This window comes from Branchiostoma belcheri, unplaced genomic scaffold, assembly GCF_001625305.1.
Source record: "Branchiostoma belcheri isolate BF01 breed outbred unplaced genomic scaffold, Haploidv18h27 scaffold46, whole genome shotgun sequence".
NCBI lineage: Eukaryota > Metazoa > Chordata > Leptocardii > Amphioxiformes > Branchiostomatidae > Branchiostoma > Branchiostoma belcheri.
In genome coordinates, this window is record NW_017804087.1 from 2,298,026 (window position 1) to 2,321,862 (window position 23,837).

The following is a 23,837-nucleotide window of genomic DNA, read 5'->3' on the forward strand; positions in this document are numbered from 1 at the left end:
GTTAACATTATTTCCTGGCGATTAAAATACATGTATACACACACACACACGTTTACACACACATACACACAAGCACGCACACAAACAAAAACACACTCTCAAACACTCACACACACACACACACACACACTCAGACACATACTTCCTTTGCTTGAAGTGAAGTAATAAAGGTACAGGTCAGTGTTACTCAAAGCACTGCTTCATTTATTTCTGGCATATCATGGGATAAAAAAATATGTGGGAATTGGCACTAAGGCTACATTAGTGCAGCCTAGAATCAGAGCATGTACAATATATAGGTACTACAAGACACATCACAAGGCAATTCAATATGTTTCAACATCACATCCAATAACATCCAAACTACATGATAAATCTCATATTTAATGTACAAATGCCTCTGAGCCTGTATTGGTGCAGTCACTCAAAATACACACTATATCGCCATTTGTAAAGTCATGTAAATTACACGCAAGCATGTCTTTGTATATGCACAATCTGTGTGCTGAAAAATGCAGAGAGAAAAAAGATCTTACATGTACACAGGCACTATGGCACACTGCACTGCAGCTGGCAAATTATTCTTAATAAGACTCTATCTACGTGTACATTGCAGAGAAAAAACACATTGAAACAGCATCAATGTCATACAGACAAACCATGGCCGATGAGTTGTCCCAAATGTCAATTTTACACCAATTTCTCACAAGCAATCAACCACTAAAGCATCATTAAGAACCAGCAACAATTACATTTGCATAAAGGTGAGAATTAAGTACACAGGACTCCATGTTGAGAGTTCTACTAGCTCATTAATGATATCATTATGGCTTTTTTTTGTTAAAATCTGAACAAAACTTTCACTGGTGCTGACCCTGTCTTCAGATTTGAGCATTTTGAGCTCTTACATAGGCACACTAAGGCATCTCAACAGTTACAACATTACAGCTGATACTTTTGGAGACCAAGTGCTACCAGTATACATGTAGCTTTGATTCAACATTTCAAATTCTTTATCACAATGTACAACAGTAATTCTTTTCTTCATTACACACATAGCAGCATTCTAGCCAAGTGCACATCACTGGTATATCTTTTGTCTATTCTAGATTAAGGTCTGGGATACAAAAAGTAACATTCTTCCATCTTGTCTAAACATCAATACTAGAGAGTACAGTATTATCCTTTCCAAAACTAGATAGCAATGTTGGTATTTCATTTGGATGACAAGCGTCTTAGTACAATCTATTAGTATTACTACAGGAAAGGGGATGGCTGATAGAAGTGAGCATCAGCAGAACGTACTGTGCCTGCGCAAAACCCAGATTTTTCAGTTTTTGTTGGATGTTGAGTTCAAATGTTGCAGAGTCTGGTAATCACTCACTCCCACTGTAATGTATTGTTACAGTAGTAATGCCTCCCTGAATGACTATTACCCCAAACAGTAGAGGGAAAACTGAGTAAAAGGTATTCAAGTATTGTAACCATTGCCTAGATAGTGCTCCAAAAGTAGCTGTAGTTAACACTGGAGCACTGCGCTCTTATGCATAAAACTACAAAACCCCTACAATCACCTTTTTGTTCATTAGATAAAATTGCTTTTAGTATATGGCTGTGGAAGAGTACAGAATGTACAAAATGTCTATATACTATCTTCACTGTCTTCATTCTTTTAATTATAATTTTGGAATGTCTAGTTCTTCTAATTTCTCATTTGGCATATTCCGTGGGTCCTTTCATTTATTTTCCACATTTAGATAAAGATGTAGATTTGTATAGTAGTATCTTGAATAATACAAAGCTTCAAAACCAATAATGCCACACTCAGAAGCTTAAACATTACATTTTACATGAAAATAACTGTCTGGATTCCCAGTCAGTCTTGTCTGTATAATTATTAGCCACTGCAACATCAACATTTGTGCATATATGACGCAATACTCATTGGTACATTTTCACTCAGAATTGCACGATAAAAATATCTATTACATGTACATGGTATTATAATTCTATATCATGGCATAGTATTGGTGGACCATACAACATATATCCTCTTGGCTTCTCAAGCTTTTCTTTTTTACCTTTTTCCTCACTTTTATGATGCGCACATCAAATAAACAAGGATATCTGATTACAAATATACTTTGTTTCAGTTTTTACAATTTCCTATTAACAATTACACATCAACTTTTTTTTCAAATAGATGGCAATGAATCACTATATATGCTAGGGGTGAAAAAATGTACAAAAAGCATTCTTAGAACACAAACTTAACAAGCGATTCAAGAAAGCAATAATAAAGGCTTCTCAAAATCTCCGCTCTTAAGCAAGGTGAAATAACACAAAGACGTCAAAATTCAATTTCAAATTGATAGAACAAGATATCACAAACTGTCTCACAAGACAAGTGAACTCTTATTTATAATAAATGTAGACTATTTCCAACCTAACAACCAAAGGTGCACAGAGCTGCAGTACACAATGTAATTCTGTTAGTGTTGTTGCATACGATTGGCTGGAAGTAGAAGATCCAGGTTTGTGATTGGTTGCTTAGAATGGCAGATGTGCGAGGCAGTAACTCTGTTTGTGTCCTTGCATACGATTGGCTGGAACTAGTAGATCCTGGCTTGTGATTGGTTGCTTAGAAGAATGGCAGACGTGCGGTGTAATACTCATCCACGTCATCATCATCGTCATCACCCTCATCCTCAGCATCCAGCTGGAAAGACAAAATAACGTAAGTTATACTTGATAGGAATGAATTACTAACTGTAGTGGACGTAGTTGATGGAATTGTTTCTGCTGAATCTATAGCTATAGCATTAAGAATTGATATCTTCAATGCCCACCTTTTTTGGGGGTCTCTGTTACACTCACCATCTTATCATGTCACTTTGGGATAAGATACCTTCACTACATGTTTCACACACTAATCTGTATAACACATGTATATACGCTGGTGTATATGCTGGTGCACTGGGCACCTACGGGTACTGGGGGTCATTCTGTTGTCATTCTGTTGTGTACAGGATCAGAGGGAATACACTGTGCTGTTACACCAATTGAGTGGGTGGCAGTTTTTGTGTTCTTTGTGAGAGAGAGACATGGCCAGCTAACAAAAGTTACCATTGATAGTGCCGAATCTGTCTGTGCTCAAAACAAAGTTAAACTCTTCTATATACCTTTTCTATTTCACTGTGCATTGTTGGCAGTTACGACGTTGCACTTACGTAAGTCAAACCAGTGGAAAGTTACAGGACATGAAGTACAGAAAAAAAGTTCTTAGACTTCAAGAACCTGTTGAGGGCTAGGAGAGTGTGTTATGAGTTGTTGTATGCAAACAGTTACATCAACAGTTAAAGTCACAGACAGACATGTTTGTGTCCTAAACAACAGCTGCTACATAAATAAGTTCACGTACTGTACACAGCAATAGCATGCCAACAAGTTACATATACAGAAGCCAAGACATTGGACATCCAATGACAACAGAAAGAGATCTGTTATGTTAGTAAAACATCATAATTACACAGCAACAACTGCTAGCTAAGACATTCTTGGTTAATATTAATACTATACTAGGATAGTTAGTTTCAAACACTTAGTTCTCTCAGCATTGGTCAGTGTATTGGGCAGTAATCATAGCTAATAGCAGATGTCACTGGGGAGTTAAGTTTAACATTTTAATGAATCTTAGCCTTAATTTCATTGACATTATTTTGAGCTCAATCCATTGTGTCCTGTACAATGTACCTATCTTCTTGTGGTACTATCAGCTTAGTGTTGTGATTGGTAAATTGAATGCTAAATTTCAACATATGCTCTAATATTGAAACAACACACTCTACATTTCTATGCATTTTGCCCAGGATGCAGTTTACTGCAATCCTACAATTAAAGACTACAGTTATCTGTTTGTTTGACAGAGACATAGACTAAACTGAAACTAAAACTAAATGCTAGATTCTACAAGAAAAAAAATGCAGTTATTGTGTTGCTGTTAGAAGCACGCTAGGACAAAAAACAAACACGTTAATCAAGCAAAAGAATCTGGCAGACACTACGGGGAGGGGCAAGCACGTTGAATACCTCACGCCATGCTTACACATTGTAATTAGTGAATCCATCCTTCATTCAGTCATCATCATCCCTATCTGGATCCCTTCTAGAGGTGGGGTTGTCCAGCTATGGGTGGTTCAACATCAGATGTTAGAGACATGCTCAATATACATGTAGACTACTATGTAAGTCATGGTCCTTCTCATTTGTCAGTGACTGACTGCATTTTTGGGCCTTGGCAACTGAGAATGACATTGTGACAGTGCACTGTAGTGTTATGGTTTCTTCAACAGAAAATATTTTCCTGTATTTTGCTTGCAATGTACAACTGAGTGACTGTGTATTTTCCTTTGTACAGCACCATAAATGCAAAACTCTACCTACCTGAACCATTTTTATGCTGTATTCAATGTAATATGCCTAGTACATGTATAGTCCAGGGCTCTAGTCAGCTCAATTTTTTCCCCGTCAGCCCAGGTTCATGCTTGGACCTGGGGGAGAGTGTTCACAATCTAGGGGGGCCAGAGACAAATGTTGGATTTCCAAGCCTTTTAAAACACAATGCCCCACATTTTTGGAGGCAAATCATGGGATTCAGAATGGTTGGTGGTGGTCCTTTGGATGTCTCTACATCTATACCCAAGATTTTTGTCAATTTCGTCCATCAAGGTTGACGGATTGGTGTAAAAAAATGTTCCATCACATGCCACAAAGTTCCTGCAAGTGAAGGAAAAACGGTGCTGGCTAGAGCCCTGGTATAGTCTGCTATGTTCTGATTGATTGTCTGAAAGGTTGAAGGTGAACTTACTGCTTCCATCTCTGTCTCTGTGTAGAACCTCTTGAGGATGTGGTTCCTGAAGGGGATGAGCAGGATGAGGAGGAAGGGGAAGGCCAGGGCTGCCTGGGTGGACTTCACGATCCACAGCAGGGTGATGAACACCAGCTGGATCACTGTGAAGATGTGGATCTTCCTCGTTTTCACCTGGAGGAAAGAAGGGAAGAATGAATGTAAGAATGGGAGTGTCAGCAACTTGGGTAACCTCATAATCCATAGGATAGCAGCAGGCTTTGAAGCAAACTAAAAAGATTGTCCTTTGAACCACTCAGAGTTTTGTGTTTTAAAAAACAACAACACTGAAGACAATTGGGGACAAGTTGCAGCTGTTCATGTAAACTCTTATGATTCAAAGAATTTTGACTGAAAAATATTGGTTGAAGAGAAGGCAAGAAAGATAACACAGTTTTGCACATGAATACCATTCTTTCTTTAACATACAGCTATTAGGGGTTTAACATTCAAATTTCAGAGAAACATAAAAAAATGTCTAGAGCAATTCAGTCAGTCACACTTAAATTCACTATGAGTATCCTTGATGTTAGAGAAAACTTTTGAATTCAACTCTGCAATAAAAGCCCATTGCCTACCTTTCTGACATATCTCACACTGCTGGGATGGTGTTTAGGAGGCATGAACATCAGGCCGATCCTATCAAAGATCTGTGTAGCGGTGAGAGACGTGATCCCCAGGTACAGGAACACTCCAAACAGCACGGCTAGCGGGATTCTCCTTAGTACAGGCTGCAAGGTCATGGTTATTCCTGTACAGAGGCAGGGTAAAATGGTAATGAGAATGTATGCTTTGATCCAGTTTTAGCTCACTGATAAAGTCTTCTTCCAGCTGTTGTGACAAGAAGGACAGATACATGTACATGATTGTATACTCAATGTAGTATGTACATTTTCTATCTCCCTCTCTGGCCTACCTTAGTCAGTGTTAGATATATCTACCCTCAAACTTTGTATAAGGTCTCTCTATAAGATCTCAGGAGGCTTGCCTGTGATTTGAGAATAGAACATTTTCATCGTTGCACACATGCTTTGTTTGTATGCTTGCAATATGGGTTCTTTGGTATGGTAGAGCAGTCATCCCCTATTTGCAGAGGCAAAGCATGATGCTTTTCCTACAGTTCTTGTATTGACTATTGGGTAATACTGACTCATTTTCAATGATGTCACAGAATTATGCTTGGAAGATTATCATGCACAAGGTTCGAAGGAATATTTTTTATGTGTGATATACACATGCCATTGAGTAAGAGTTGACTCACCCATCATGATATGCACCAGCAGGTTGGTAAGTCTCTGTTCCTTCACTGACAACAGTTTGGGTTTCTCACCAGGAGCATGGGTCTTACTGTACACCGTCAGGCTCTCGAAGTGCGACACGGACCGAACAGTCGCCGCACACATCCACGGGAGCCCGAAGAACCCACTGATCGCCACGGTGCCACAGATTAACAACAGGTCCAGGTGGTAGCCGGAACCCTTCTTTAGATTGTTCTCCTTCTTGTTGATAATCATCCTACAGGGAAAAGAAGAAGAGGAGTTTTGTTAGTTTGTTTTATCCTTCGTTTTGATTAATATTATCTGTATAGCTGGTATATCCACCCTTTGGCTTAACAAGTACATCAGCTTCTGTATCTGTATAGCCAGTATAACTGCCTTTTGGCATAACACACCTGTCCAGCTGCTTCTGTATCTGTATAGCCGGTATAACCGCCCTTTGGCAAAACACACCAGCTTCACAGGCACGCGGCGTGGCAGCAGCTAGCTACATTATACACCCAATCTTTGCACATCTAACTGCAGGAGTTGTTTAAAGCTTTCTAGATAAGTAATAATGCCTTAAAGTAACTGTACTTGATGGCAACATTTATGCATGAAATACTAAAATCAGCCTGCTGGCCACTTTTCATTGAGGTCATAAAGGAAGAAGTTCAACTGGTCATCTGTCATCTGTGTCTCTTTAATAAATTCACTCATGATCAGTGGAAGGCCAGAAGCCACTTGATACTTGATTGCCTTTCCCAAGGCCACAACATCTGGGCATGTCAAGGCTTTGACCCCACAACCTCTTGGTTCCTGGGCAAACACTCTAGCCAATCTGGGACACAATGCCACTTGACCACATGCATGGCCATGTGTTTTATCACCCCTAGCAGCTTGTTTTCGTCTGTACCATGTGTGTAAACATCTCAGTGGCCTTGTTTTTAACTGCCCCAAGTGACATTTCTGGGCCACCAGGTGTTTGATGTAATAAATTTTCCCAGATAAGTTCTAGAAGGTCCAATCTGGAGAATTTTACATCTTTACAACCTGCAATTTAGATCTTCAGATTAATGAGTTTTTCAAAAACAACTTTGTCTAAATATAAAAACAAGTTATTGAGGCCTTCATATACTGTAAAAGTCATGTTTTTCAAGTTTCATGTTTTTCAAGTTTCTGACATATGTGTTTTAATTTTTACAATTTTTCAGATTCAAGCAGGTCTAGAGCAATGGGGAGCAAAGGTCTAAATGTAACGTAACATAACTTATTAAAGTCTAACTTAAAAGAAGAATAAATGTTCCTTTTTCTGGCATCACATATATCAGTGGAGTGATAATAAAACTTTCTGGTACAACAACTTTATGGACATTTCGTAACAATTGAAAAACAACAAGTCACAGACATACATACAATGTATAATTACAAAGAAGAAGATTTGTACTCACTCAGTGATCTGTATCTCTATAAACAGTAGGATATAGACCAGGAAAGCCGGGATGACGGCAGCGAAGATGGCCCAGACCTGGATGGTCTTGTCTCTCCCCATGGGGTTGATGATCCAGCTCCTCAGCTTAGGGTCGGTGGGAGTGAAGCCATCAGGGACCTCTAGTTTCTGAAACAGATAGGTAGGTACATGTACATGTAGGTAATAAGGTAGGCAAAGGTAGTTCCATAGCCTTTTTTAGGCCGTAGGGGCAGTGGGTTGTTGATACAATGTATTCAGGGCATGGTATTGAAAGATGGAGCCCATCCCTCTTTTTCCACTGCCTTTAACATTTGTGTACCTTCCCCAACTGAAGTTAGGTACCCATTTTACACATAGGTGAAAGGAGGAAGTTGTGTAAAGTGCATTTCCCAATGCAGTGTCTAGCTAATGCTAGGAATTGACCCCTCAACCTCTCTGTCTTATCTACTTCCTCAGTTAAATGACCATGTATTATACATGCACTGCATGCACATTTTTTATACATACTCTATGTACATGGATGTAGTGTGCACAAAAACTCAACTAGTGAACATGACAATAGACAGGGAAACAACATTTACCTGTGTATAAACATCCTGGAAGAAGAAGTCGATGCAAACCATCACCACAATGGCAATCAGAAGACCAAAGTCTCCAAGGCCTCTCCTGGCCTGCAAAAAAGAAAAAAATATAACCACTTACATGTAAGTTCTAGACTAAGTGCAGCAAGTCAATAAACTGCTAACTGTATGACAAAGAATTATCTTAAACCATGGATCAAAAAGTTGCAAAAAGCCCAACTTTTTGTTGTGTTGGGATTTACAGTTAAATCTTCAGCTTCAGAATAAATTCTACCAAGTTGAACACATACACAGATTAACCTTCCAGCAAAGTTAAACACATGGTACAAAGTTTATTTTTGTAATAAAATTGGAGTTAAATGTTGTTTCAGAATTTTGCCAAATTGAAACATAGACAAACTTTCCAGCAAAAGTAACAAAGCAGCCACGTAAGTAAGAGATGTAGGACTTACTCCACGACTGAGGAACTTGCTGTTCTTGAACTTCCTGAGGAAATACGCGACGAAGAATGTCCCGAAGCACAGTATGGTGGACATGAGTGCCGTGTTGGGCTGGTTCTTTATCTCCTTAGCCTCGTAACCGTCCGGGTCTGTGTATGCTGGGTACACTGGATCTAGCGCTGCGGGAACCACCGGGAACCCGGCAGGCATCGGCATTCTCCTGGAGTCGTTAGCACGAGGGTTGATGTACCCGTCTAGCGTGGGGTACGTGGTGTTGACCAGAAGGGATCCGTTTCTGTTGTACGCTGGTGCACCCACAGAGTCGTAGTAGTAGCAGTCAGAACACAGGGGGTTCTTGGTATACACCTAAAGAAAGGGGTAGGTACAGATTAGAGCTACAACAAAAGCTCAGAGACCTCATCATACCTCCATGAAATGTTCAGTTTTGGATGCTTATTGCACCATTTTCAAGACTATCCCAATCTTGACACATGCATTATGACATAACATTACTGTAACTTACAACACCCTTTGCATAATGCTACATTAACCATTCACACTAGCCTGTTTTTGCTAAAGCTACATGTATCTCCATTTATACAGTGTTGTAGATCCTTAATTTTACCATAATGAATACAGACCTTGGACAGAAACTTGAAGACTTCGTAGATGAAGATGAAGGAGATGAGGAAAGCAAAGACCTCCTCGGTGAAGCGTGTGACGTAGCGGACGAACACGCCGCCCTCGAACGCCACCGTGATGATACAGATAACCAGGATCCACAGCCCGATCCACAGCCGCCATGTCATGAACTCTATACCATTACTCTCACAGAACTGCACGGGAAGGGACATAAAGATTTTACAAGGTAAGTTAATCTTTTCGTGAGCTTTATAACTTTATAAGTATTGCGATCATGTTTGTTTTATGTTTTATTCATTTGCACAAAATATAAAATACAGCTAAGTAAAGAAACGTATAAAAGGAAAAACAATGCAGCTGGAGGGAGGGATCCTAAAAGGCTTTATACATGTACAAAGCCCTCTTCCTTCAAACTTAACAAACAAATAATAATCATAAAACTAATAATGATTATAAACAAGATTTGCACAAACCTCGTATAAACTCTGGTCGTACACCAGGAAGGGCCCCGTGGCTGCGATGATGATGATGGGCTGCCCTGCCAGCAGGGAGAACAGCCCTCCGCTGATCGCCGTGGCGATGATCATCTCTGACACTCCGATGTGGTTATGGGTCTTGTCACCTGGAGAGACACACAGATTTTTGTTTATTGTTTATTTGTACATCTAAAAAATGGTAAGGATAACATCAACAAGGTTTATCAAGCAGGGTTTCCCTTGAATGTGATTACTTATGGGTTTACAACTACATATATACCAGTACTGATTGTTGTAACACACATAGATATCAAACAAGCAAAATAATACCAGTAATATGTGTTATCTGTTATTACCAAGACACAAGATACAATTGTTAAGGCATGTGAGGACAAAGCTCAATGTTGTGGATGGAAAAATGCCTGAGTGAAAAAAACATCAAGCCCAGCCTTTCCATTTTGTAAGAAAATATGTGTTACAGGACACTCCAAAGTAGCAGCATCTCTTCTTCTCCCTCAAAGTCAGAAACATCATGATTGAGACCAGCTGAAGAAAAAGCAATAAAACTGATGCCTAACTCACTGAGTAAGCCGCCGAATGTGATGACAGGTGTGACACAGGTGAAGAAGATGAAGAAGAAGGCCATGAGGCACTGGAAGTTCAGCCCGTCCACAAAGTCACTGACGTAGTACGGGAACCTCCTCTGGATGTCCCTCTTCAGCCCCCCGAAACACTCCCCTGTCCTCTTCAGGGGGTCGTCTTCTGGTTCATGGGAGTGTGACTTCTTGAGAAGTCCTGGGGAGGTACAGTACAGATGGTGAGTCAAATGTCTCACAATCATGAGCACTGTTGGGCTTGAAACACTTGTAGAACACCCACTATTGTATTCTTCTCATATTACAGATCTGAAAATAATGTACAAACATGTACATTTTACCACTACAAAGGGACCATCTGATGTGAAGCCACCTTTTGATGATCCAGTTAGGTTATTTTTCTCATTGACTTAATCATCAAGAATCCTGTCTATAGTGGCCACCTGTAGTTGATTCTGTATTCTTTGACTGGTCACTGTTCATACACTAGTAGGTTTAGCTGTTAAGTCATCTTCAGTTACTGAGAACCCACCAGATCCCCTGACCAAACTCTTGTACAAAAAAAATAAACTGACAGTATATAATTATCTTTAATCTTGATTCAACCCACAAAACCTTCTGGATGGAAAATTATATTCTTATAAAATTATTAACGATTAGCTATTTTCCTTCAAATATGCTGAAACTGTCAATTCTTTTACATTTACTAAAATTTAACTCACCGTCTGTCTCCTCCAGCATTTTTTTCCTCTTCCTGAGTCGCTTCCTCTGCAGCCGTGCGATTGGCTCCAGCAGTCGTCTGTCGAAGTCGCCGGGAGGCAGCACGATACTGTCCCCCAGGAACTCGTTAATCCCCCGCAGAAGGTCGCTACGATCATCCGCTCTGTACGCCATCTCGTGGAAGGTCTGAGGGAAAGACGTTACAAAAATGATGACTTCAACATCGCTACACGTAAGTAAGGAGGTACATGTAGCATCATTTCCACCTTATTCACTGGAAAAAGGTCCCTTACTTAACAAAATGTTTGTCGTCACATCACATTTCTCAATCCACTGCATGAAGTTAACTCTTCACACTATAGGTCATGTCTATAGATTTACATTGTACATGATGACTCTCCAGTATGGAGTATATATTAGATAAATGTAGAATTTTCAAGATTCAAAGAGACATCTAAACCATTATGAGGCAAAGTAAACTGAGTAGGACAAGTCTGCATATTTTTTTTAATGACTCAGTCCTGGTCTTAATTTGGACTACGTATTTTTACTGCATATATTTTACGCTGTGTCCTTACCTCATTAGCCATGAGTGTGGATATGGAGCGACCGATCTCGTTATAGTCTGTGACTCCACTGCTGGGACCCAGCAACACAAACAGGAACCTCACAGGGAGGGGCACGGCAGTCAGGGTGCCAATCTCTGCTCCCTGAAGGTAACACAATAGGGGACATTCTATACCACACCATTTTTCAAGGACTTACATGTATGCGCTTTACAGAATGGACCTAATATTGCGGTAACTATTGTACAGTACAACTGATTTGATATAAATCTGAATTCTTAAATACATGTAGTATGGAATATTGGATGTGTACTGTGTAGACCTCACTGTAATTTGTATTTCAACATTATAATATTACAATGTCTTGGATCTTGAATGTCTTTGAAGCCCAATGGATGCTGAAGCAGCCTTCTGATGCAAATTTAAAGCATGATGTAATGTCCTGGTCCATTAGTTACAGGGTTAACCTTAGGCAGCATGGAGAGGGTTAACTTAATCATACATGTATATTATGTGACCTGAAGAAAACTACTGGAAAAGACCTAACCTTCTCCCTGTTGCCTTAACCTTTATAGAATAGATTATAGCCAAATAGCTAGTTCAGTGTGCTACAGGTTAAAATTAAAGCTTTTTCTTGGTTCCCCAGCCAGCCTAGCCAGCCTAACGAATGCTTATAATAACTACATAAACACCTTTAGCAAGCTACAGATTAGAATGTTTTATCTACTCTCCAGTGCCTTACCCTTGCCAGCCTAACGAACGCCATGGTAGGTTTCTCCAGGAAGTCCACAGCTCCCACCAGTACGGTGGTGGCCTCTGCGTCTTCTGGGATCTTCTTCAGGATGGGAACCTTAGCCTTGATGTCCATCTGTGTGCTCTTGGTGCTGAGGGTGGACTTGGCTGTGGGGGACTTGTGGATGGGAGGTGGGGTGATAGGCACTGGAACAGAGAACTGGGGAAAAAAAGGTGTTGATTTTTAGATTTAAAACTTGTAGGAATATTCAATATACTTTGTAAAGAAGCTAAAGTTAAAATGGTGCTTTGGACATGGACAAATGGAACATTGTATAGTGACCTGTAAAATGTAAAACATAGAAAGTGCACCTATTGTTAGAACATTGAATGTAACTTTTGAAGAAAAACTAAACTGAAACTTTGCATATTTTAGTGAAGATCAAAGTACAAAATGCAAGAAAAGTTATGTAAACTTTGGTATAACTGTGCGCTTAATCCACTGTCAAACATCAAATCAGTGTACTATAACTCTAATTAAAAAATACGAGCTAGCAACATTGTAACATTGATTCAGTAATAAAACAGTAAACCCCAAACACACAACACAATTGGCAACAACATTAAACAAGCTGTTAACTTCACCCACCTGGTTGTTGTTATCCGGTAGGTTGACCTTCAGCCCTGCCTCCATGGTGTCCAGACTGGTAGCGGAGGGACAGCCGGCCGAGTACTGACTGGCCGACGCCATGCTGTCCTCACGGTGACCCAGGAAACCCAGCAGGCTGCCTGATGAGAAGTTATACGGGATGACCTTGTGCCGCTTCTTCTGGTACAGATGGCTGGATGGGAAAAGAAGAGTCAAGGTCATTCTAACTGGTCTCTGGTACAATGCTTTCTGTTTTCTTAAAAACTGTGGCTTCCCAACTTAAGGTTATACGGGATGTTTGTGGTGTTTCTTCTGGTAGAGCTGGCTGGCTGGTCTGTGGTATCAAATGTACCGTCAAGTTTCTTGCTTTCTTAGATCTTTTTTTTCAATAATTATTGTACAAGCAGTAATCTTCACCCCCCTATGCCTGAAATTTTGTCATTTGAAACAAAATTGTGTTAGTATCTTAAACCATATCATTACAAACCCAGTACACGAACCAGTACAGGTTACGTGCATCAGAATCAGAAATACCTGGACAGCTCAAATTTTATCTCCACTAACCTGCATATGCAGGTGGGATTTGAAACACTGTACCTGTGCTTAAGAAGCAGAGCCCTCATGATGTCCCCCCTGTCCTCAGGTCGGACCTGGTCTGTAATGATCATGTTCTCCACCACATGGTGCATGATGTTGGGCAGCTCTGTCTCATTCAGGTCCAACAGCACTGAGCCTGCAGACCAAGGAGAGGAAAAACAACTATCAAACTGCAATCATGTATACTCTATATGAGATGTTGCCTACAGAATTTCTAATTTCAATTACTAGAGTAAAAAGAAGTTCATTCTAGTGATGCTGAAGAATTATGAATCAGATGTAACTCAAAACATCAATATCCAGAAGTAATCCAGTATTTTATCCAGAAGCAGAGTTTGAATAGTATGACTACGTACTAACAGCAGGATGTACATGTACATACATGTTATGTATCAAAATACAATGTATATTATCTGTGGTGCTAGAAGCCAGTGACATTGTCATGTTCAACTTTTTTTTATTGCTCAAGTTTTTTTCAAGTTTTAGTATTGCCTAGACGTTCTGCCAGTTCATTTTAGTAATACTGAAGAAGAGTGATAATGTCTGTATCTATCAGTTAGAATTGTCTATGCCTGCCCACCTTGTTCCAGCCCCTTCCTGAGCTCCAGCAGACTGTGGAAGGATAGTGAGGAGACGTGAGGTTTTCCCCAGCGCTCCGCTCCCTGCTGCACGTCCTCCTCAAACTTGATCCAGCGAGCGCTCTCACACCACACCAGCTCCTGCTGTTCTCCCTCACCTGACGCATGCAGCGTGTCCAGCTCTACAAACACCTGGGCAGGTGGGACAAGGTTTAAGACATTATCAATATGTTTACAGCAGAATGAATGGAAGACCTGTCTAAGTACATGGCATGATGGTAAAGCAGACTGAAGTAAAAAAAAAACTGTGATATCTTACTAAAACTATACACTCAGACTAATGTTAAAGTCTGCTATTCTATAGTCTCAAGTTCTTGTTGCGTCTTAGGGCAGTTGTAGATGTATGAACATATGGAGCATATGATTTGTCTCTGACGGACAAAAATCAGTATGTAAGGATATGGAAAGTGATGTCTTTAAAGTAAGATAAATCTACCAGCAAAACATGCCCCACAAAATGCAGGAAATAGAATTTCAGAGGGTCAAGATTTCAAAATCTCCCAAAGGATTGTCACACCCATTCAGTGCTCAACATGATAAGGCTGGCTAGAACAGGACTTTATCTTGCACTTTTAATTGGCAGTCGTGTGTACCTCGTGAGGACTCTTGTCCCAGGTCTTCTTGGCTTCCACTGAGATCTTCTTCTGAGGTTTGCTCTGTTTCCCGATGTAGACCATGGAGCTGACGTTAGGCTTCTTAATCCTGTGTCTCCTCCGACCCGGAACGTCTTCCAGACGATGGCCTAGAAGGAGGAAGAAAAGGATTCGATCAGGTTGGTAGTCCCATACATGACCATGACAGTATATTAGAGTGGATTCATTTCTCAAGCTAACCAACAGGCTAGCAGGACACGTTGTCGGGAGTTCTAAATGGGAACTATACGGCAGGAGTTATAAAGGGGAACTATGCAGTTTTCAGATAGCTTTAAGTTACTCAAGGACAACTGCAGTGCGATAGAAGTTGGTTAGCTTGAGGAATGAATCCACTCTACTACAAGACTAAGTGTAGACTTAGTGTATATACTGGTAGTCCCATAGTCTGTGCGCAAGTAAATTGTTCAAATCCATTGTGTAGCTTGGGTATGGTATACAAAATTTGTGTTGCAGATACACCTTAAAGGAGTACTAACCTCCAGAAGGAGGTGCTATATTTCGACAGGCATTTATTTTTGGAATTGAAAAATCCATATTATTTTACAGTATACAATTAAATGCCCATTTTGCGCGCAAGTCTTAAAACGCATCGAATCCAGGACAAACTCTCCAAATACCCTCAAAACTATCCCAGAATACACCACGCTACCCCATTAGTGTCTATGTTTTAAACAAAAAGTTACGTTACAGACCTCATTTCGGGGCGATAAGACAAATTCATACCGTTTTGTGTTCTTTGGTATCTTACCAACCATTGCCCTTCTTGGTGTCCTTATCGCCCCTCATTTATGCCGCAAATATTGACGATGAAAAAAACCGCGTAATCTAATTATCTGTTCAAGTGATACTTACATGCAAATAAGTTGAGAAAATCAAAACACGCAGGATGAAACTGGCTCCCACTGTATTCGACATCCTGATATTATAATATCCAAGCCACAGGTCAAGCAAAGTAAAGCAAGTAATTTCTCAATCATCAGCTTGTTAGTGTGCTTGTCTCCTACCATTTTCCCCGAAAAATGTTTATGTTGACCTGAAGTGTATGAGTATTGCGTAAGCCAGAATTCCCGGATGTATCAATTGTGGTTCAGCATGGGGGAAAATGATATTAATATCACTTTACAAACATGCTCCGCTCAACTCGTACAAGCGAAATTATGTAAAAAGTCGGCTAGTTATGTATTCATTGCAGCATGATGTATCGGAAAATAGCACTTCCTTCTGGAGGTTAGTACTCCTTTAATCACAAGATACAGGGGTTCGAAATTGTACTGCCTTTACAAACTTTAAAACTATATAATATATACTCACTGATCATCTCGTTCAGATCTGGCGTGAGAAGTTGCTGAGCCTCCTCATGTTCTGTCGGCATCTTGTGGTAGATCTCAGCGTCCATCTTAGTCATACTGCCGATACGCAGTCTGTCCATGGGGGTGGGCACCTTCTTATGGTGATGGTGATGATGATGGTGATGCCCATGGTGGTGTCCATGGTGATGTCCATGGTGATGTCTGTGGCTCTTCTTCTTGAAGGAGTCCTTGTTGTATGATGTTTCTCGGAAGTGTGGGATCTCACTGAAATTTTCAGAATTTACATAATGATTGAAATTTACCTGCATCATTCAGAATTGAATATACAATGTATATGGATCATACTAAAAACTGTAGTTCAGAAACCTTTTCCATTATGTCTTTTATACTTTATTGGTGGTAACCAAGTACATGGACCAGTGCAGGTTAGGTGCAGGTAGACATCTGAAATACCTGCACAGCTCCAATTTAACCTGTGCTAACCAGAAAATGCTGGTCACCATGGTATTTTGAGCCCTGCATATGGAAAGAAAAACACTTACTTGATTCTGTCCTGAGCTTCTGAAGCCTGAGCCTCTGCATCTGCAGTCTTCACCAGGTCAAACACTGTGGGAGGTTCCTCATCTTCCTCCATGTCTCCTCCTATTATAAACTAAACACAAACAAAAAAAAGATACATTGTAGGTTTCCTTAGACTACTGGTAAATAAATAATATCTTGTAATGGAAGATGATTTTCAAATTGTCATACTTATTTGATGTTTATTCATATCTCAAGTTTTCTCTCTCTCTCTGTCAGTCAGTCTCAAAAGACCATGCACATACTCAGTATACAAGGACAATGATAATTATAACGTTACAGTGAAAAAACATGCAGGAGAAACTATTAGCTATTTGATTTTCTAGGGCCTCCCCCAGAACTTAAAATATGAGAATGCTTGCATTGTAGTATTACATACATACATAGTAAGACACTTACTGTTGCTTTTTTCTGTGGGCCTGTAGCATCCGTGTCTCCTGTGTCTCCTGCTGCCACTGAGTCAGCCCCGTCCAACGACTTCTGTGAGCCTTCACGATTCTTCAGGGCCGAAGAGTTCTTAAGGATGCTCTTCAGTTCTTTGGAGGAATTCTCTCTACTGATGTCACCCCTCAGCAGGGCTACCTGACTCGGAGACGGGCGGACTTTGGAGTCTGCGTCTGAGTCACTTTCCCTTCCAGAGTCCTTCCGAGCTAACACTTTCGCCAGAGCAGCCTTCGCACTTCCTGAGCTCTTCAGAGATTCTTTGGACGAACTTGCCTTGGGCGGGGCCTTTGTTTCAGGTTCTTCGGCAGAAGTTGATGCCTTTGGTGGCCTTTCTTCAAGATCACCACTTCTAGAACCCTCAGGAATTCCTTGGACACATTCGTGGTAAGACGGGGGTGCTTCGTGAGACTGTGCTGGAGAAGCTGGTTCTACGGACGGTTCCTTGCAGAGCTTTGTTGTCAGACTCTCCACACTCGCAGCCTCCACTACTACGTCAGGAAAACCTCTCACCGCTGCCTCGTACGAATCCGTTCTGACAATAGAAGCCTTCCTGTCTTCGGGTGGAACAACTTTCTCCTCTGTCTCCTCTTCAATATCTTCAGATTCCACTTCTACGGTAACCGTGGTTACATCACGAGGTGTTTCTTCTTCTTGCGGAGGTTCCACGCGAGGCCGCTTGGGTTCTTTGGTTTGTTTGGGAGAGTCCTTCTCCTCCGGTATGGAGATTCCCTTGGGAGGGAAGTCCTTACCGAAGGAGGGTGAGGAGTATCGGCGGTGGATGTGGGTCTTGAGAGGATGGTGCACATGGAGATGGACATTCCTGTGGGCTGTAGTGTAACAAACACGGGTTTTACTGTAAGCAACTCATTTCAGGCTCTAGACAAAATAGAACAGGAAAATTCTTCATTTCCCTACAGGTTTTCCTCTTCCTTTATACTTTTAACTTTATACCAGAAGTTAACCTTAAGCTTAATGGAGAATCAGAAGTTTTTCATCAGCCTTTGAAAGCATTAAAAGTTTTATGGTAAGCATCTCTTTTTTTCAGAGACTAAATCTGATAGATGAGGAAAGATAGAATTTACAATTTACTGTTATGGCAAACTACCTGAATTGTGTATCAAATACAATCTTTAAAAAATACATATACATTGGAGCAAACAACAAAATATATTACACAACTTGACAAAAATTCATATGCCCTACAGGATTGCCACTGAAACAACTTTATCCTTGAAGTTTACCTTCCTGATAATAAAATGAAAACTAGAAGGTTTTAATCAGCCATTGAAACATCACACCACATAAAAGATCAGCCCCTTAATACCAGAATCTTGAAAATGAAGCCTGTGAGACATTAGACACACATGTAAGATAAGAAAATGCAGCAAAAGCAGGTTAGTTAGATCTGCACTTGAGGCATTGCCAAAAAGCGCCAGGCAAGCAGATACAGAAATGTCCTCAGACAGAAGAGACTTACTTTCCGGACTGTCCCAATCAAATCTTCTAGTGGGGCGGGGGCTAGGGGTGGGGCAATCTCTGATAATGGGGAGGGGGGAACGGGGGGCCTCTGAGAGGGGGTGGGGGGTCATAGTGAGAAAATGAGGATGAAAAAGGCACCAAGGGAAAGCAAGACACAAGTTGAATAAGATCTAAACAAGGAGACACTGATTAATTAAAAAGATCAATAACTATTATTAAGAACAATAAGAGTAAAATGTCTGATTAGAAGAACTGGTAAAGATATGAAAAATTGACAAGATTAAAAAGCTTTCTGTAGGTCAGTTAAGTGGAGACTATGTTATAAGAAAAGAATGAGCAAAGGAAGAGAAAATAACAAAAAAAAATTGGCCAATAAATATATTAGATCGAATAGCAAAGTTCTTTTTTCACAACCACAAACTTCTTTGTTTAACAAGAGCTGACGTTTTGATGATGTTCTGTCATCTTCATCAGGGCAATCATGACTGGTTTACTATGCACTGAAGCTACCTTTGTACATGTAGGTAATTTCTGTTTCACTGTGCACTGTTATAATTGCCAAGATGAAGATGACAGCCAATAGTTAGCTCATAGTGAACAAAGAACTTTGCTATTGAACCTTTCACCAACCTGATGAAATTATCCACAGAAACAGATTAGATCTTAGGAAAAGAAAACTTACCTTGATAGTCGTCTTCATCCACATGCAGTTGTTTGACCCTGGGACTACTGCGGCTGGGTAGTGGGGAGGTTGTAGGCAGCAGGGGGAACTTCTCCACTGGGTTCATCACCTTGTTCATCTGGTCCTGCAGTGATGGGTGCCTCTGCCGGGGGGCGCTGCTGCTGGTGCTGGTCTCAGCCATAGCGCCGCCCACTTCAGCCTGGACCTGAAAGTGTACAATCATGTATGTGTTAGGGTAGTCAGAATCATCAAAACACATTAGCCATATAACAAGGCCACTAAAGGTAGTGGGTTCTTTGAGGTGCTTGAATGTTGTGACTTTTCTTTTGATGTATACTACAAATGTAAGTTAATGTCCCATCCAAAAGACTGCAGCCTTACCAGTGGATTGCTACCGAATGTGTGTGGATAGGGATTGCAATCTGATGACAGAATCACCCATGATTCTGCCAGTAGAGATCCTGATCTGAGTTTCTGTCAAGTTGGCTGGTTAGATCATACTGGACAACCTGTCATACCTTTAAACCACCTGCTACATGATGTACTTGCTTAAAGCTGGAGGTTGCCTCTACTGTGGGGTTGGTGGCAATGATTTCTACTCTATGATAGTTCTAGGAAACAACAAATTTTTGAACACGTTAATCCTGGGTTGATAATTCTGGAGTCAGGTAACAAGGCTTATCAAGGTACTTGAAGTGTGGCTTTTCTCAAATACAGTTAAATTTTAAGTAAACATCCCATCCCAAAGACAGCAACACTACATACCAGTAGATTGCTACCAAATGGCACACCACAGTTGAATTCAAGGATTTTGAACCATTGACCAGGATTCAAACTAACTTCTCACTCACAAGCCCCTTCTTGGAAAGGAAAGGATTTCATGATTTCGATCCAGTTTTAGCTCAATGAAGAGCTTATTTTCCACTGGACACGAAAGAGAAGACAGATGCTATGTACAGTATACACAGCTTTCATTGTACCAGGGAAATTCCCCTAGCTCTTTTTGACAAGCACAATGAACAGTGGACCACAGCTTAATGTCCCATCCTAAGGACTGCAACCCTTTCCAGTAGCGTGCATGTCAGGTGAGTGAAAACAGCCGGGATTCAAACTCCCAACCTCTTGGTCCAAAGGCAGGGTCACTAATCACTGCACTACGTATACACACGCTGCAAGTGGAAAGCCCTTGCATGTACATTTACCTTTTTCCAGGTACATGGACCGTGGTTGAAGAAATATGGAGATATATCGTCAGGCTGAATGCCTAGGGTCAAGGAAGCCAGCATGTTTCACAAGCAGGAGAACAAAGTTACAAAGTTACGTAACTTGAACAGGAAAGAAAAACACCGAAAAATACATCTGCGTATACTGGTTTAACCAAGGAGGTGGAAGACAGAGTTGAAAATAGAGAATGATATATTGTGTATAGGCTTAACAGAAGAAATAGAGATAAATTGTAAGGATTAATTATTATAAATGCTTTGTTTTCGTTAGGCTTGGAGACAGGGTGATAGCAACCTTTATAAGTAGACTGTATCATTAATATTAATAGCAGCTTTCCTGACATTTTGGTCACTTTAATACTGATGGAGGACTCCTGCCTTTCCAGTTACAGATCAAAGATAGTAACTAAGTATCAAAGGTTCATATTCTGGACTTTGCTCAAAGAAGACTCTGTTCAAATAAATGCATTCCGCAGATCCACTTGAAAAGCTAAAAAAAGACTTTGTAATTTCTAGTACATTTATGTTGTAGATATAACATGGAAAGTAAGGGTCTCCGGGTTAACATGAAGAAGACTAAGATCATGATTTCAGGTCAAGGTCTGAACATACTGAGGGACACTGGCTCCTTTCCGTGTGCTGTGTGCCGTTCAGGTGTTGGTGTGAACTCCATCCTCTGCACTGAATGTGACTTCTGGGTGCACAAGAAGTGTTGCGGCATTAGAGGTAGTCTGTCTGCTGTGCGGAACTACATATGCCCTAGGTGTCGTGGTGAGGCAAGACCACTGGATGCTCGCCCTGTAACACAAGTCACAGTGGATGAGGTGGTGCTGGATGTGGACCCAGCTTCTGTTACTTGGGGACATGCTCTGTGCGGGTGGTGGTTGTGAGCTAGCTGCCACCACCAGATGCTGCGTCGCCTGGGGAAAGTTCAAGAAGCTGCTGCCGATCCTAACCTCCGGGCACCTTTCCCTCAAAACCCGTGGCAAGGTGTTCAGCTCCTGTGTACGATCAGCCATGCTGCATGGGAGTGAGACATGGGCCCCTACTGCTCCAGAACTCCAACGGTTGCGCCGCAATGACAGATCCATGGTCAGATGGATCTGTGGTGTTAAACCTCAGGACATGACTCCTTCTGCAACCTTGCTTGCTAAGCTTGGCCTGGAAGACATCAAGTCTGTTGTGCAGTCACGCCGCCTCCGATGGTACGGGCACGTTAAGCGTGCCAGTGGCTGCATCAACACCATCGTGGACTTCAAGTTGCCAGGCAGCAGAGGCCGCGGCAGGCCGAGAAAAACCTGGGTGGAGTGTCTCCGGAGGGATATTAAGGAGTGTGGTCTGTCTAGCACAGACCCACAGGACAGAGCCAGCTGGAGGCGAGGTGTCCAGAACAGCCGTCTGCTGCCCACCCCTGGGACAGGGAAACCGGCAGCAGAATAATCTAAACCAGGATAGTGAGTGTGTGAGTGATATAAAAAAATGGTGATTTGAATAAACCATTCATAAGTATCATCAGTTGAGGATTGAATGACAACGCTCCAGTTGTAGAACAGGTGAATTAGTTTGACCTCGGACTTTGTATCACGACAATCCAAAAGCTCAAAACAACAAGTGTTGGAGAATGGATGACAAACTGTCCAAGAAATTTGTACATTTGATTGACAAAATTTCATTAGCACATTTTGCAAGATGGAAGACTTAATAGTTTAAGTCTATCAGTCACTCACAACAGCTCTCTTCCATTTGCTTGTGGTTCCTAAGCTACATAATTAACACTACATGTAAATTGACTTGTTCACTGATCATGACTAATTACAGTGTAAGAGATCGTAGCTGTTACTTGCAGTCTTACCATAATTCTGACACAAAGTCATGACGAAATTGCATCAGCATGCATGTAACTACATGTACATGTACTGTACATGCATGATTACAATGTAAATAAAATCTTAGTAACAGTTGCTTCAGTCAGAGAGATTTGGCACCAGTAAATGATGCTAAACTCAAATCTTAACAGGTTTTAACACTTACTAGTAAGTGATGAAGACAGTTTTGGGGGCATGCTGGTTTCCGTGCCCCCAAGGAGCTCCTTGCAATTGGTGCCCCTAAGAGCGGTTCCAACTCTTCACGATCGGCCATGATTTTATCGGCAGAAACTGTGAAATGAAGCGCCTTGCTTCTCACTACGTTAGTCATTTACACCGAACAAATAAAAATGGGATGATCTGACAGGGTTTTGATAGCTGAGTCAATAATACCTGTCAGGATGTTCTGTCAAAGGTTGATAGGTCTCCACCTAAGGCTAACAACGCTGGCTGAAAACTAGTTAGATTTAGCCAAACAAAATTGAAGGTAAAGGCCACAGAGGCTTTTTGAGGCCGTAGGGGCAGTGGGTTTTTAGTCCACCATGTCTAGGGCACAGTAATGGAAGGCAGAGCCCAAACCTCTCCTTTCATTGCCTTTTACCTCCCTAACTGAAGTGAGGTACCCATTTTACACCTGGGTGGAGTGAGGAAAGTTGTGTTTCTTTTCCTCTTTTCCTAGGGAAGCAACAGCCAGGGATCAAACCCAGGACCTCACGATCTTGTGTCTGCTAGCCTATAGCTAGCCACTCTGCCGTTTGATGTCAAAAGGGGAAATATTATCCTTACAACAAGCTCTCAATGGAAACCAGGACTTCATGGACAAATTCATGGCATTACACTCTATGTCTCAGCAGGTAAGAGGAGGGTAAGTTAGTGGTAAGTAGATGTGCGAGCCCAATCAAATAAGTCACAAAATCTAAATCAGGTGTCAATGAACCTTTTTCTCAATCACACAAAGTTATACATTTGTACGTGGCAAGTATGATTCATTTAGATGTGTGTGTGTTATTTGAGTGTTTGTGTTGTGTGTGTGTGTTGTGTGACTGTATGTGTGTATGTATAAATGTGTGTGTTGTGTGAGTATTTGTGTTGTGTGTGTGCTGTGTGACTGTATGTGTGTATGTATAAATGTGTGTGTTGTGTGAGTCTGTGTTGTGTGGGTTTTTGTACATGTATTGTGTGTGTCTATAGTGGTATGGTAAAGTTTTCATGAAGAAAGTAAGTTTCTTTAATGTGGCTAATCAGCAAAACTACTAAACAAGCTGTATTTTTTGTGCATGTCACGGCCTATCTACAATGCACACGTCTGCGCAATAAAAAATGTGTGGATTG

The 23,837-nt window shown here is 41.0% G+C and overlaps 1 protein-coding gene across 3 annotated transcripts in view; it reads right to left on the reverse strand.

The window, feature by feature from the left end:
• Nucleotides 1-187: 187 nt before the first annotated feature.
• The window catches only part of LOC109479040 (anion exchange protein 2-like), a 29,299-nt gene continuing 5,649 nt past the window's right edge, over nt 188-23,837 (reverse strand). The window contains exons 3-24 of one of the 3 annotated variants that reach the window (XM_019780885.1): nt 19,418-19,622; nt 17,212-18,083; nt 16,776-16,885; nt 16,235-16,497; nt 14,864-15,012; nt 14,213-14,402; nt 13,633-13,768; nt 13,036-13,228; nt 12,397-12,606; nt 11,667-11,798; nt 11,091-11,274; nt 10,355-10,567; nt 9,770-9,918; nt 9,296-9,490; nt 8,667-9,020; nt 8,215-8,304; nt 7,614-7,780; nt 6,168-6,421; nt 5,485-5,657; nt 4,868-5,041; nt 4,106-4,185; nt 188-2,719 (exon numbers count right to left, since the gene is read on the reverse strand). In XM_019780885.1, the coding sequence (XP_019636444.1) occupies nt 4,135-4,185; nt 4,868-5,041; nt 5,485-5,657; nt 6,168-6,421; nt 7,614-7,780; nt 8,215-8,304; nt 8,667-9,020; nt 9,296-9,490; nt 9,770-9,918; nt 10,355-10,567; nt 11,091-11,274; nt 11,667-11,798; nt 12,397-12,606; nt 13,036-13,228; nt 13,633-13,768; nt 14,213-14,402; nt 14,864-15,012; nt 16,235-16,497; nt 16,776-16,885; nt 17,212-18,083; nt 19,418-19,622 (4,464 nt within the window). In that variant the 3' untranslated portion in view covers nt 188-2,719; nt 4,106-4,134. Of the gene's footprint in view, nt 2,720-4,105; nt 4,186-4,867; nt 5,042-5,484; nt 5,658-6,167; nt 6,422-7,613; nt 7,781-8,214; nt 8,305-8,666; nt 9,021-9,295; nt 9,491-9,769; nt 9,919-10,354; nt 10,568-11,090; nt 11,275-11,666; nt 11,799-12,396; nt 12,607-13,035; nt 13,229-13,632; nt 13,769-14,212; nt 14,403-14,863; nt 15,013-16,234; nt 16,498-16,775; nt 16,886-17,211; nt 18,084-19,417; nt 19,623-20,619; nt 20,719-23,837 lie in introns of those variants that run through there. The other 2 variants (XM_019780886.1, XM_019780884.1) reach the window with 2 other exon arrangements.